At 37.8% G+C, this 16,461-nt stretch overlaps 1 protein-coding gene across 5 annotated transcripts in view; it reads left to right on the forward strand.

The window, feature by feature from the left end:
* The window catches only part of LOC123583553 (protein only RNase P catalytic subunit), a 131,370-nt gene that overhangs the window by 81,844 nt on the left and 33,065 nt on the right, over positions 1-16,461 (forward strand). For 2 of the 5 annotated variants that reach the window (XR_006704941.1, XM_045450681.1), the window contains exon 6: positions 14,376-14,604. The exons of the other annotated variants lie outside the window; for them this stretch is intronic. Coding sequence is in view for 1 of the 2 variants with exons in the window: in XM_045450681.1 (XP_045306637.1) it covers positions 14,376-14,585 (210 nt within the window). In the remaining variant the exon portion in view is untranslated. The remainder of the gene's footprint in view (positions 1-14,375; positions 14,605-16,461) is intronic. 5 annotated transcript variants of the gene reach the window in all.

Raw genomic sequence — 16,461 nt, forward strand, 5'->3', positions numbered from 1 at the left:
AGAAGCCCCAAACTAATATTGAATCTGTTCTCACTAGAGAATAGATTTAGAGAATAATTTTTTTAGAACTAAACAGAATGATTTTACTTTCTTATCTACTGTTGCTTTTTATAGTTTTTTTTTAACGTTTATTTATTTTTGAGAGAGAGACAGAGCATGAACGGGGGAGGGGCAGAGAGAGAGGGAGACACAGAATCAGAAGCAGGCTCCAGCCTCTGAGCCATCAGCCCAGAGCCCGACATGGGGCTCGAACTCATGGACCGCGAGATCGTGACCTGAGCTGAAGTCCGGTGCTTAACCGACTGAGCCACCCAGGCGCCCCTACTGTTGCTTTTTATAATAAGGACGTGTTATTAATAGACAGATGCAAAGGTTGTGAGGTATTATAAATTTTTTTTTTTTTTAATTTAGAGAGAGAGAGAGAGAGAGAGATAGGGAGCAAGAGCAGAGGAGAGGGGCAGAGGGAGAGATTGAGAATCCCAAGCAGTCTCCATGCTTAGTGTACAGCCCAACACGGGCCTCAATCCCACAACACTGGGATCATGACCTAACCCAAAATCAATAGTTGGTCACTCACCCAACTGAGCCACCCAAGCGCTCCTATAAATTCTTATTCTGATTTGTATCAAGCAACAGGCAAGAATGTACGTGCCCTTCTAAAATAATACTTTTATTTTTATTTATTTATTTAAAAAATTTATGTTTATTTTTGAGAGAGAAAGAGAGAGTGCAAGTGGGGGAGGGGAAGAGAGAGAGGGAGACACAGGATCTGAAGCGGGTGCTGACAGCTCAGAGCCTGACGCTGGGCTCGAACCCGTGAACCATGAAATCATGACCAGAGCCAAGGTCAGACACTTAACCGACTGAGCCACCCAGGCGCCCCTTCTAAAATAATTCTTTTAAATGGCTGGGTGCCTAGAGTACTTTTTGAGTTTAGGCTCTCATACTTACCAAAGAATGGCAGAGTATTATTATTTTTTTTAATCTTTAAAAAATGTGTTTAGGGGCGCCTGGGTGGCTTGGTCAGTTGAGTGTCCAACTCGATTTCAGCTCAGGTCATGGTCTCACAATTTGTGAGATCGAGCCCTGCATCTGGCACGGCACTGACAGCATGCGGAGGCTGCTTGTGATTTTCTCCCTCTCTCTCTGCTCCTTCCCTGCTTGTGCGCGCGCGCGCGCGCACACACACACACACACACACACACACACTTTCTCTCTCTCAAAATAAATAAGTAAACTTTAAAAAAAATTTTTAATAAAAAATTTTTCTAATGTGCTTAATAAAAAATGAAAAGAAAAAAAATACTCTGGTTAGGATTTAATGTGGGGCTCTATTCTCAGCTCTGCTGCTGCCTTCCTTTATGATTTGGGTAGTGTTTCCTTTTTGAACCCCAAATTCCTATTTATAAAATGAGGAGACCAGGCTTAATATACTAAGAGCCTCTCAGTTCTAAAACTTAGCGATTCCAGCAGACTCCCTGTGAAAAACAATGCATTTCTTCCAAAAGAGGGTGCTGTGGTATTTCTGAGAGCTTTAGCATTTTCTTGAAAAGAACTGAACAGAGGTAGAATCTCAGCTTAATTTTATGTCTTCAGACTACCAACCTTTGAGAAATAGCATCTCATACCCTAAATTTATATAGATAAGGTAATATAAACCAATTCTTAATGTTATTGATGCTTCTAAAAGCTTTTCTTTATTGTTGACTTTAGAAAATCTGGCAAATAATATTTCAAAGAAAAAATTTTCAGTGCACATAATCTCAACACTCAGTATTAATATTTTGGTGTATTTCTATTCTTTTTTTTTTTTGTCTCATTCAATTTTTTACCAGTGAGTGTGTATGTGTGGGTGTGTGTGGGTGTGTATGTAAATATATATATGTATATGTATATATATATATATGTATGTATATGTGTGTATGTAGAATGTGTGTATATATATATATTTAGATCTTTGATCTATTTCAGTTGATTTTTATATATGGTATAAGGTATGATCTAGCTTGACCATAAATGTGAATATTTATTTCAGGACCCTCAATTCTATTCCACTGATCTGTATGTTTGTTCTTATGTCAGTACCACATAGTGTTAATTACTGTAGCTTTGTTGTAAGTTTTGAAATTGAAAAATGTGAGTCTCCGCCTTCTTTTTTTTATTGTTTTGGTCATTCTAAGTCCCTTAAATTTCCATGGGAATTTTTGGATCAGCTTGTCAATTTCTACATAAAAGCCAGCTGATGTTTTGGTATAGGGATTACATTGAATCTAAAGTATCTTGTTTTCATTTGTATTTTTTAAGTAAATAATGAGACTGACAGTTTTCATGTTGGTTAGCAGTTTCGATTTCTTCTGTGAATTTATGTTATTTCTGTAAGTTTATATGTTTATGCTTTTTATTCTGTTGGGCCTAAGATTTATTTTGTTTGTATGCATTCTTTATAAAGCAAGTATATTGGACCTTATTATATTTATTGCAAATATTTTCCCAAGCTTTTAGTTTTTAAGTGGCCTAATCTAATTTTTTCTTTGTTTCTTTGGAAAATTTCCCCCTTCCTAAATTCATTCTTGTTAGGAAATCAGATGAATCTTGGCCACTGTGGTCCAAAAAGCCATTTAGAGGTAGATTACATTTTTAAACTTATTTTTAAAATATATAAATAGAACTGTTTTATTAGTCCTAAAACAACAAAATTTTAAATACTTTATAATAATTATATCAGAGATGTTGTCAGTCTATCCTAATTCCTTAGTTTTATTTTGGGGTTGTTTTTGATTCCCCCTCTGCCCCGCACCCCACAACAAACCTCACCAAAGTACCTTGGTATAATTTGCTAGATTTACTTGGTATTAAAAGACTTTCCTATGCACGCACACATCACTGGGTTTTCAGTAGAGCAGTGTAACTTCAAGTTTTTACATGTAACCTCTTTCAAGATTCCCGTGTTCTTTTAATTCTGAGAAAGACTTTGATTTGCCTTGCCTTGCCTGTGTTCTCTGTTCTTAGTTCTTTTCCTGTGTCAGAAACTGTAAGAGTGGCTATTCTTTTTTCATTTTCTTTTCTTTCTTTTTTAATGTTTCTCATACTAATTAGCCAGCTTCAAGCTACAGAGTTTCTTCTTATTTTTTTTTTTTTTAATTTTTTTTTTCAACGTTTATTATTTTTGGGACAGAGAGAGACAGAGCATGAACGGGGGAGGGGCAGAGAGAGAGGGAGACACAGAATCGGAAACAGGCTCCAGGCTCTGAGCCATCAGCCCAGAGCCCGACGCGGGGCTGGAACTCACGGACCGCGAGATCGTGACCTGGCTGAAGTCGGACGCTTAACCGACTGCGCCACCCAGGCGCCCCAACTTCTTATTTTTTTTTCTGTTCAGTCCTCTTCATTCTCTACCTCTTTCATCTCCTTCTTTCTAACTTGCTCTCTAAAGTAGAACATTCCTCGTTCTATCTTAATCAGGAGTGTTGAGACCAGATAGCGTAGCCCAGTGGTTCTTAACTTGGCACTATTGACATTTTAGGCCAGATAATTCTTTGTTTGAGGTTATGTTGTTCATTGTTGTTGTTGTCCATGCTTAGCAGGATGCCAGGCCTATGCCCACTTAGATGCCACAGAGGTGCAGTCTCTCTGACTGCTTCATCTATAAAAGGAGGACAAATACCTACCCATTGGATTTAAGTGAGAATTAAATTTAAAAATGCAATTTAAATGTTGATAAGTGCTCAGTTAACAGGTGATGTTATCATCATCATCACCATTCCATTGCTTACCTCCTCTAGTGAACTGACTCTAAGATATCACATGGGCACATCTCAAAAAATTTCCCAGATTCTACCACTCTACTCTTATTTCAAGCTAAAAATAATCTCTTTCTCTTTGGAATTCCTATTTTGTCTCTGTCTTGTAGCATTTGCCACTCGTTATGTTATAGTTTGTTGTTGTTGTTGTTGTTGTTTGTTTTTTTAATTTACATCCAAGTTAGTTAGCATATAGTGCAATAATGATTTCAGGAGTAGATTCCTTAATGCCCCTTACCCATTTAGCCCATCGCCTCTCCCACAACCCCCGCCCCCCCAGTAACCCTCTGTTTGTTCTCCATATTTAAGAGTTTCTTACGTTTTGTCTCCCTACTGTTTTTTTAAATTTTTTTATGTTTATTTATTTTTGAGAGAGAGAGACAGAGTGCAAGCAGGGGAGAGGCAAAAAGAGAGGGGGACACAGAATCTGAAGCAGGCTCCAGGCTCCAAGCTGTCAGCATAGAGCCTGATGCGGGGCTCAAACTCAAACTGTGAGATCACGACCTGGGCTGAAGTTAGATGCTTAACTGACTGAGCTACCCAGGCACCCCTCCCTCCCTGTTTTTTATATTATTTTTGCTTCTCTTCCCTTGTGTTCATCTGTTCTGTGTTTTAAAGTTCTCATATGGGGTGCCTGGGTGGCGCAGTCGGTTAGGCGTCCGACTTCAGCCAGGTCACGATCTCGCGGTCCACGAGTTCGAGCCCCGCATCAGGCTCTGGGCTGATGGCTCAGAGCCTGGAGCCTGTTTCCGATTCTGTGTCTCCCTCTCTCTCTGCCCCTCCCCCGTTCATGCTCTGTCTCTGTCTGTCCCAAAAATGAATAAACGTTGAAAAAAAAAATTAAAAAAAAAATAAAGTTCTCATATGAGTGAAGTCATATGATACTTGTCTTTCTCTGACTGACCAGTTTTGCTTAGCATAATACCCTCTAGTTCCATCCACGTAGTTGCAAATGGCAAGATTTCATTCTTTTTGATTGCTGAGTAATACTCCGTTGTATATATATACCACATCTTCTTTATCCATTCACCCATCGATGAACATTTGTTACAGTCCATGTTTTTCTTCCCTACATGTCACTCTATTTCTTGCAGTTCTCTGTATTTTTCACCTTTGTGGCTCAACACATTCTCACATAGTACACTGTCGTTAAATATTTTGAACAACTAAATAAATTTAGACACTGGTGGACCAGCTCAGGGTAGCCTGTTAACACCAATAGAATAATAACTTGGGAGACACCATGACAGACAGCTTAAGAGCACAGGAGCAAAGGTATCTGGGTTTGGATCTGTCTTTCTTATTATCTGTGTGCAACCCAACTCCATCACACACTAGGCTGTTTGATAAAATGGTTTTGTGATTAGCAAATAAAACTTATATTGGAAGGAGAAAAATATTCCTTTTTATTTAAAGTATTTGGTCTTATGAAAACAATTTCGAGGTGTAAAAATCACTGGTGACATATAGTTAAGATTTATTCCTTTTTCTTAGTTGTGCTATCCCCCTTTTTAATTAACAATCCAAAAAGTGTGAAATTGGAATGTCATTATTTTTGGGTATTTACATTTTCTTTAAAAGCTTAAGAAATAGTCACAGATTCTTTAAAGCCCATTTTGTAAATTAATAGCAAGTTATGGGCAGAGTAAGATGGGCCTACAGAAACATTTTTTTCTACAAAGGGACATACAGCATTTATGAAAGTTAGTGGCCTACACGTGACATTGTTTAGACACTGAGTATTTGAAAAGTGTTTGGTGGACCCTCAGAAGAGCATACTTTGTCCCTTACCTGCATAAGCTACCATTTCCTAAGTGACCATACATGACATTTGGATGGAGTCCACATCTAAATCCTACGTGTTAGACATAGCTTCATGCATTTGTTAAAGATAAGTTGGTACCCATCAACTTCACAGCATTACCAGTTAATTTTTTTGTAGTTTCTGTATGTCAACAGAAATGCTACTTGATTGTATTAAAATACTTACCCTTTTCTTTACTGCATGAAGAGTAGAGGTGTCAGTTTCAGGAAACATTGCAGAAAAGCTTTCCTGAGTGGTAGCTTTCCATATGGTCTCGGTTTTTCTGGTTTTCTGTTTTTTTTTGGTTTTGTTTTGTTTTGGTTTTTTGCTAAGCAGGAAATGACGAGAAACAAAGATTCTTCAATTTAGAAGTTCTCACAAATCTACTTGTCTCATTTCTCCCTGTCTCCATATTCATGTCTCTTTCTCAGTGTCCCTGACCTCTCTCCTTCTGTCTCTTGTAGTCCTTGGATTTAGGACTCATCTGGGTAATCCAGGATGATCTCACCTTGGAGATCCTTAACTTGATTACATCTTAAAAGACTCTTTTCTCAAACAAGTTCACAGTTTCCAGACATTAGGACATGGATATATCTTTTTGAGGTTCACTATTCAACCCCACACCCTAATCGCACTCCACCTCCTGCCAGATTCACTTTGCAACATCCTGATAAGGAGCTGCAATGTTCATGGTCATGGCACATTCATCATTTCTCATCTCTACCTATCTTGTTTATGAGCAGTTCTAAAGGGTAAAAATCCTTCTTTCTGTTGAGCCAAAACCTGTTCTGGGATAATATTTGACAGTGGGTTCTAGATCTCCTATAAAGCTATATGGGATAAGAAAAACTTGTCCCATGATTCTCAGGTTCGGGGAGAATAACACATGTACTGCTTCTCTAGCATTCTGACACAGTCTTCTAGGGGTATGAGATCCTTTCCAGCATATATACTACCACCATCACCCTCCAAAAAAAAATCCCATTAAAAAATATATTAAATGAATATTTAATATCATTGTGAGCCAGTTGTGATGGATGTGTCATGAACTTCCTCCAGGAGGGTGGAGAATGGACAAAAGATTGAGAAATGCAATCTCAACCTTCTTCCTCATGACAGCCATTCAGGTAGATGAGGACAACTATTTATATTTCCCTAAGTCTTGTTTTCTGGAATCAATACTTTTCATTTCATTTACTCCCCTATGATATGGCTTCCATACCTTTCATTCAGAAAGTATTTATTGAGGGCCTAATATGAGTCAGGCACTATGTTAAGTATTAGAATGATGTAAGGATGAATATCCCAGAATCTGTGTCATCTAAGACTGTAGTTTGGGGGAGGATGTAAACGAATAAATTGTAAAACACTGTGGTAAATATTTGGTAAGTTTACGTGTAGGATACTGAGAGAGCATAGAGGAATAACTAAATTAGTAGTGATGAAGTGAGATCTAAACTGAGGCCTGACAATCAAGAAGAGAGGAGGGAGGCAGGGCAGATTTATGTTCCAGGCAGGAGCATCCACATTCACTTCCTATTTTGGAGCCATGCCCTCCCACAGGGGAAATCAAAGATGGCTCCAAACAGTTCTTCTTGTTGCTCCTTGGAACCAAGGGGCAGGCCTAAGGCTGGGGTAAGAATGAGGCACTCACCTCAGCTGTAGTATTTAAGGAGATGCCCCAAAATGCAGTAATTAATAAGGATAAATGTTTTAATGCAATATTTTAAAAATCACAATTAATGTAAAAAAATCCATGATGGGAGTGCCTGACTGACTCAGTTGGAAGAGTATGGGACTCATGAGCTCAGGGCCATGAGTTTGATCCCCACATTGGGTGTAGAGATTACTTAAATAAGTAAATAAACTAAAAAAAAAAAAAAAAAAAAAAAAAATCCATGATGAACAAAATATCGAAATTTTAAAGAAAAACTGAATCACTGTTATTGATTGTCCCTTTTGTCATAGGCACTGGTATGGCTTGGCGTGGCACTATTATTGAACCTGTCTTTCTTTAAATTTTGATATTTTGTTCATCGTGGATTTTTGTGCATTGATTTTGATCGTGCAAAATACTGCATTAAAGTACTGTTCATCTTATTCAGTGAATTTTTTGGTGCCCCTTTAAATTTTGTGCCCAAGGCAAGGGCCTTAGTCACCTCATTCTGGTCCCAGTCCTGTAACTAAAACGGACAGACAAGATCCATGCTTAGCCAGGTGGGCTTTTCCTCCTGGGACTTTGACTCTGGAGGATATAAAGACACAGATGCGGTTAGAGACATTTCACAACGGCAGTGGAAGTCTGTATCCTGCCCTACTGTGACTGTGGTGTGTGTGCCTGCACGACATGCAAGCATGCTCACCTGAGGGTCCAGTGGCGGGCCCCAGAGGCAGTGTCTAATTAACCACTCCTGTGGCATGACCTTGGCTGTGTTACTACTCTGACCTTCTTTGGTCTTGTTCCTCTTCTGAACTGGTGTTGTGGTATTCGAGATTTATATTTCCTTCCTTTTTGAAAATTAGTCATGTTTGTTTATCTCCAGACTTCCATTCTTCCTTCTTTAGAGATAACCAGTAATGGCTGTACAATTATATATATACGTTTTCTTGGTATCTTAGGATGAAATTCATCCAGGCCTAGAAAAATGAACTCGCTTGGAGTAATTATTTTTTTCAGTCACTTCTCTTGTACTTCTTTTCTCATTCAGTCTTTTGTGCAGCATTTCCAACTTGAATATAACTTGGAACTTTTATTTTCTGTTGTCCATAACTTACAAATTGTAATAGTCATTGGACCTGAATATATGAACAGCAGAGATTAAAGGATGCCAGGCTCAGTGGATCTCACCAAAGACCAGCACCAGAGGCATCCATGGATGAAAACAAATGATACTCACCAAGAAACAGCTGGGAGACATTATTCAGTATTTATTACACTCAGAGTCCAGTATTTGGAAAGAATGGCCTCAAAAATTGACATATGTATAACAGTACTACAGATTTGGTTCAAGAACTTCAGAGCATATTCAGTAAAAGCAACAAAAAGCTCAAAATAACAGTTACCTACAGAAAAAGTCATGAGAAATACGGACATACCACTCAGATCCACTGATGGGGCTAGCCCTGTCTCCCTGATTTCTGTGGATATATGGCACCCCCAGTCCAAGTTAGCATGTCCCGATTTTAAGGTCCCCATAGACCACTCTGATGGCCATAAAATAGCTTATTTTGGATACTGCCAAGTCCCTAACACATACTGTCTTTGCCCCATTTTGTACTCTCAAGTTCTTTTCCCAGGCTGAGATTCTAATTCTCTGGTCTCCTTGCTAGGCAGAACTTAACCAGCAGTTCTGACCTGAAGGAGAAGCAGGGTGGGGCGGAGGGGGGAGGCAAGGAAGAGCAGGAAACAAAAAGGTCATGTGCTTAGGAAAAAAATAATCTCCTTCTGGGCATTAACTTTCTTGATATTATTGTAGTGAGTTTGCACCACTTTTTGTATTCATCCTTTAATAAATGCATCTCTACCTGTGTTTAATTTTTTTCTTTAGTTGCTTCTCTCCTTTTTTTCTCAATAGAGTCAGTAATATTACAATTTTGTTTTTAAAGCCTTATCTTCCACTTGTCTTAGGTTATACTCCCTGTTAGAGTTTCTAGCTTGGAGTTACTCCATACTATGTCTGAACACTTTGACATTTTCTCTCTCAGGGTCTAGGGTCCTCCCATGGGAAATGTTTCCTTCCTTTGCTCTTATAAAGTCCAGACTAGTGAGGACCATCATGTCTTTTAAAGCCGTTGTCACATCATCTATAGTTTCCTCCTTGACAGTCTTTATACTCCTGAATAGCAGTTCTCATTTGTTGTTTCCTCTGCTGAGAAATGAAATTGTCAATATGATATCAACTTATCAGGTGCTCTACTTTTACCAGAATGAAACCTCTCACCCATGCTGGGAGAGGTGACATTTCCCGTTACTACTGTATGTCGTGTCTATATCTGTTTTGTAATCTGTATTAGGAAAGCATCACAGTTCGTCAACCACAACAGCATCATTAGAATAGAACATACCTCTCCAGTGTCATGAGTCTCAGTGACACTTGCCTCCATGTGTTAACCTTTCAAGTTTTCCTTTTCTTGTTATCCATGTTCTAGAGATTGTTATTAGGAATAAGGCCATTATCTTACTCTCCATCTACTTGATTTTTCACTGATAAATTATTGAAAGGCTCTACTATAGTATTCTTTAGGTATCACACCAGCACTTCTATGTGGGAGCTCTTCTTGATTTTACATGGTCTTATTGAGACTTCAGACCCCACTCTATCCGCAGCTTTAATGTGTACTGTCATATATCTAACAGTGGAAATGATGCATATCTTCTTATATCCTCTCTCTATGTATTCCCCTGACGTGTGTGTGTGTGTGTGTGCCCTTTAATTTCTTTAGGGTCATGGCAGATTTGGAGGCAGTGAACACTTAAGCACCCTGAGTAAGAGGTATACTGTTTCCTGGATAACTATCTTTTAACTAAAATTATAGAAACAGAGTTAGAAATCACAGCAGGGGGAATGAAGGACAGACAGTAAAGTCAAAGCAGGGCTTTTTCAAAAATAGAAAACCATTTTTTAAATTACACCTAGTGTCATCATAATATGTACATCTGGAAATCTTCTCGATCATGGCCATCAGAGTGGTCTATGGGGACCTTAAAATTGGAACATGCTAACTTGGACTGGGGTGCCAGATATCTACAGCAATCAGATCAATCTCAAAGTTTTTAAGTCAGATGAACAGTGGGAATATTGAGGACCGATATTATTTACCAAACATTCACGTAGCACTTCTGTGGGAGACAGTTCCAAAGTGCCTTATAAACAATAAATTAATTTACTAAATTAATCATTTAACCCTCATAAAAAACAAATCCTCCTATCAGGTGAGAACCAGTATTAGCTCCCATTTTGTAGATGAGGAAACTGAAGCTTAGAGAGATTAGGTGACATCCCTGAGGTCACAAAGCTAGTTAAGCAAGAGCTAGAATTTGAATTAAAGAAATCTGGCTTGAGCCTATGCTCTAAACACTACATAATGCAGCCTTTCCAATTTATTTTCTTTCTAAAGTTCCAATGGAAAAAAATGTTACAGCCTATACTAGAAAATACCTAAGGAACATGAAACATTACTGAAACAACAACTAATTAAGGATTTTATCAGATGTGTAGCACCTTAACCTTCATAATTATAACTTTCCCCAAAGCTACCTAATTACAATAGTGTTCCCTCCCTGGTAATTATTGTCTCCTTGGTTCTCTCCCCATTTCCCAACTTTGAAATTACATGGTTTGTATCTAGCTCTTGTTTATCTTTGACCACAAACTCCTTTTGGTTGATTGTGGTATGTTTTGGGTTGAGATTGTGGGAAGTTTATTGATTGTTTCCAGGGTTACACTAATGATGTCTTTTCATCTATTTCTTTTTTAGCTTAATTATAATTTTTCCTGATAATTATTTCCACCTGTCCATGTTCATATCTAATCATTGATATTGATTGGTTTTGCTAGTATCATAAATTAATTTTTTCCATATCTCTGCATAGATTTGTGTTCTTTTCTGAATATATTGTTCTTGATTGTTTTAAAAGAAACTCTGTTGTAGTTAATTTTATGTAGTATAACATACCACATACATAAACTTATTAGGAACTCTGAATAAGAGAGCCTCAACACTTGAATACCTTGGTAGGGCATTTTTCTACTGTGGTGAAGAGAGACCCAAGAAATGAAATCAGTAAACAAAAGGCTAAGGATTCTAATACCTGCCCTTCTTCCCAACATTTGGTATGTTTTAGAATTTGTTATGCTTTCCTTTCTGGTAGTTACGACATCTCCCTGGCAATAGTACAATCTGTCTAGTCTATAAATTAATGATTAGAAAAGAACTTTAGAAGTTTTAGCTCCTTGTAAATCAAATGCCCCTAGCCTAACCACAGCTGTGACAAGTTATAATATTAAGTTGTCACTAGACTGCTAGTGACTTAATGACACTAAGTATTACTCTTATAAAAACCATGAGCTTAAGTATGTATATTTTACTGTAGTTGCCATAGATTCTGGCTTTCCTTGCCCAAGAAATATTTAACAAAGACCCTTCTGTTGTTGATCTTTGTGCCATGATATTTCTCAAAAAAATTACTTGTGGACAATATAAATTTTGAAATGTAAACACACATTATTCGTTAAATCTTTACTGACTTCCTATCCTGTGCCAGGCATAGTGCTGGGTATTGTGGCAGATACAAAGGTGAGTAAAATGCAGTTCTCTCCTTGTCAAGGAGTTTATAATCTTGTAAATACTCAAGTTGTTCATATGTAGACTATTTTTAAGGGCCCTAAGAAGTATTTCAGAAAAACTAAAAAAAAAAAAAAAAATCATAGGCTAAGGAAAACTACTTCTAGCTAAGGAGGAATAAAAGAATACTTTATGGACAGACATCACCATTTAATTGGTTCTTTATGACTAGGTTAGGTTTCTATAACTAGAGCTGAGGAGGTGGGAAAGAAGGGGGGCTGATTCTGTGTGCAGACAACATGTTCAAATAGCACTATGTAGCAAAGTAGTTCTTGGGAGGTAGGGAGTAAAGGGTGTGTGGGGGGGAAGTACTAAATATCACCCTTTTTTTCCTATTGTCAAACACTTCGTACCCGTAATAGGATGGGATTTGAGAAAAAAGATGAAATTTTATACCCAGTTGGCAATAGTTGGATAAACAACCCAGAAAAATTCACTGTCTTCTTAATATTGGTGGTTATATTATCTCCAAAATCAAATTTCTTCTTTTTGATTCTAAAGTGTATTTTGAATGGATTCCACTTATTTACCTTAAAAGCTGTGTTGTGACAACACAGCACATTGGTATAATATTCTCTTGGGAACATGAAGATCACCTGTGGTTTGGGATAACTTCATTTAGGCTTTTCCAGCTTGTACCTACAAATATGAGTCAGTCTGTTCACTTTTGATGGCCCTTCCTCCTTTTCCATCCTGTCTGTCCCTACACTAACCCACAGGTCAGTAAAGAGAATCCCACCAAAAATAAGAGATTCTTTTCACTTCAAAAAAGGGACTCTCTTTACTTCTCCTTGGAGAGTCCCAATTTGTATCTTATAACAAAATGAAGTGAATGAGAATTTGAGCATATTAAAATATTTCTTAAAATTCTAGGTTAAAATTATAAATTAGTTCTTTTTTTCTTCACTATTAATAGTTACATAACATGTAATTTAAAGACTTAAAATCATAAGCTCTAGCTTTACACTATAAATTTTTAAAAGATAATAACCAACCCATTAAGCATTATTACTTTTCAAAATGACAAAGAGAAAATATACCATGTAACTTTGATAAATGCATATATTTAAAAGGGCATGAAGACATTAGCCTGTTGTGTGCCAGACATTTCATTTCTGTTATTTCCTCCCTAAAAAAATACCAGGATTCCTAGATGTACTGTAGATGGCAGTACTTATATGAGAATGATTAGCAGATGGAGTCTTAAATGAGTAAAGTTCAGTTGAAATGTTCTTAATTTTTCTCATTTTCTGGATTTTTAAAAAATAATCATAAACTTTCTTTTTCACTCATGATGTTTCCGTTCATTTTTATTTCACCATCACCTGACCTCCCTCTCACCTCACCTTTGTTTCAGAAATCACATGTTATACAACCATTTTCCCTTTACGTGGCAGTGATTGGAAACCAGGTGATTATACATATAGGATCCTGTGTAAAGTTCTGTAAAATTATTTTTTCTCAAGGATGTTGAGTGCCACATGGCATTGCTGAAAATTCTGACTGGGACAGGGAGAACACTGTCACCTGTGTTTCAAATACACCATCATTGTATATCTACAGTTCCAGAGTTGATCAAATCTATCTTTGTATGGAGGGAAGTAGCTCTTCCATGAATATGAAAAGCTCTCTCATTCTCCCTAAACGTTGGGAATTTTGCTGTGGGATTCACTGAGTAAATATTTATTAAATGCTAATTGTATGCTAGGTCCTGTGCTGGGTAGGCACCTTGCATTATATCCATAAAAGAGCATGGTACCTACCTTTAGACACCCCTTCCCAAGCATAATAAAGTGTGGTAATTCTTATAATAGAGGCATGTAGAAGATAAAGTAAGGTACAGAACGGGAATAGATGGCTGTAGCAGATATTACAGAACATTCACAACATACTGTCCTTCAAGCCTGCTGGCCTCAAGCTCCTTCACAACACAGCACTTGAGGAAACTGCTATCGTTCTATCTAACAACGACAAAAAAACCCATATAAGAAGCCTATTCCCTATCCATGGCACAGTGGGAGAAGTGCTTAGGAGTCTAAGCAGTATACATTGTGCCACCCATTGTGCAAAGAAGGGGAAAGAAAACACACACACACTTGCTTGTTCATGTCTCTTGAGAAGGCCACCCAACAAGTGGAAAATATTGGTTGCTTCTGGGGAAAGGAGCTAGGTGGCTGGAGGATAGGATGGGAGGGAAACTTTTCAGTGAATACCCTTTGGTTTCTTTTGGATTTTTGAACCATGTGGATTTATTACCCATAGAAAAATAAAGCTTTAATGGCTTGGTACATCACATTACCACATGAAGAGTTGTCCTTTATTTGGTGGGTTCTATAACCTACTAAACTCCTAAACATATGGTGGATAGGAGACAGGTATTGCTAAGGATCACGTAAGTATTTGTAACATTTTTGTTTTGGTTACAGGGAACTTCCCACTCTGTTTTTCACAGCTCTCAACTAATAGATCCTGATAAACATCAAGTGGCTGTGAGTAAGAGTGGTTCCTCCCAGAGAAGCCAACTACAGATTTTTTATACAGCGAAGAGCTATGTGTTTTGTTTTGTTTGCTTTTGTTGTTTTAATGGAAATTACAGATGGTGTGTCCCAAAACCCATGGCAGAAAACAGATTGTGAACAGAAAAAATATGGTTCAGTAAGTACCTTTGTATTGCTCAGAATATAGAGCAACTTAGCAAATTTCTTTGGTGAGATGAATTGTGATATGTCATCAGAGGAATCATAATAGGACATATAGAGGCATCAGCTCTCCTGAAATAAATTTTTGTAGCTGAAATTTTAAGAAACATTGTGAGTATGGGGCACCTGGGTGGCTCAGTCAGTTAAGCGTCCAGTTCTTGATTTTAGTTCAGGTCATGATCTTGCAATTCATGAGTTTGGTTCCTGCATTGGGCTCTGTGCTGACAGGGTAGAGCCTGCTTGAGATCCTCTCTCTCCTTCTCTCTCTCTGCCCCTCCCTCACTTGTGCTCGAGTGTTCTCTCTCCCTATCTCTCAAAATAAATCAATAAAACTTAAAAAAATACTGTGAATGCGTAAAGAAATTCCATAGAAACAGCCCATGTCCTTAGAAATTCTATATATATTTAATGGGATCATGTAAAGATGATGTTGAGGGTTTTAAGGAAACAGACTACAGGTCTAGTTGAAACCTGGTAAATAGAACAGAATGAAAATCAAGGAATAATATAAGTTACCTATTTTATATACATGCATATATGCTCAAGTTCAGAATATGGTCAGTAGACATTACGTGACTGGTTAATCTTTCTTTGTGAATTCTGTTTCTACTAATTGGATAATAAAAACAGCTAACACTATGGTAGTGTATGACAATTTAGAGATCACTTCTGCAGTGTTCATCTTACTTGATCATGTGTTCAAGAATTTATTTGTTGGTGGGGGGGAGTCATATTATGGTGAAAATCCTCTTCTGACTTCCACCTCCCTGTATGGTTATGGCCATGTAGATACTTTTGATAGAAAAAAAGCAATTGAGTGAACTTTTCTTGACATACTTAGCCTGTTACCTAAGAAGAAAAAAATAAGAAGAAAAGTTCCCATCTATGCCAACATGGTCTTTTCACCCCTCTTTATTAATATAACTTTAGCTTCACTCTTAATAAGTCCATGCCAGAGCACAATAAAACTTGGCAAGACAGTTCAAACTGGTTCTGTCATCCCTTCTTTCTCCTCCTACATAACAGGTAGGAATTCCATTCCAAGGTTCTGGATTTTTTTACTTGCTCAGTCTTCCAGCTGAAATGAATCCTGCTCTAACATATACTTCCCCTCTGCTCTCAAACTTCAGTTTTCCCCTTTTCTTTTATTCATTAATGCATTCATTCATGCAGCACATTTTAATTGATCGTCTTAAGTACCAGGCCCTATTCTTTGTGCCAGGGATACCATGAATGAAACAGAGAAAATCCCCTGCCCTCTTGGAGCTCACATTGTTTTCAATACATGCCTGCCATCAGGGCTGCTGCTGCGCATCACCCACAGGGGCTCTCACATCTTAGTCTGTGTGAATGTTGCCCTAGAGTTGTGCAGTGCACAGCCAGCTCAACTCCACACAGTGACCTTGTCTACTATGCTTAATTTGGATGGTTGTCAAAATTAATTTCCTATAATAAAGTCAGTCATTTCCCATGTTCCAGCATTGCCAGAGTGCAACTCTTTTCTTTAAGGAAAGCACATAAGTTCTCTCCCAGGGGGTGGAAGAAGTTTTGTGGAGAAACCAACCTTTGTCTTTCTTCAGACTACCTGTGTTAAGTTGCTCTCAAATTCACTTACCACTTCTTTCTTTACCTTCAGTAGTAATTGGAAGATTTTTTTCTTTGCCTTTAAAGAGTTCTCTAACTTCTTTTCTTTTTTCTTCCTTCCTTCCTTCCTTCCTTCCTTCCTTCCTTCCTTCCTTCCTTCCTTCCTTCCTTCCTTCCCTGTACAGAGAAACATGGGAAGTTTTTTCTAGTTTTCTTTTCCCTCACATGA

Source organism: Leopardus geoffroyi, chromosome B3 (assembly GCF_018350155.1).
Source record: "Leopardus geoffroyi isolate Oge1 chromosome B3, O.geoffroyi_Oge1_pat1.0, whole genome shotgun sequence".
Lineage (NCBI taxonomy): Eukaryota > Metazoa > Chordata > Mammalia > Carnivora > Felidae > Leopardus > Leopardus geoffroyi.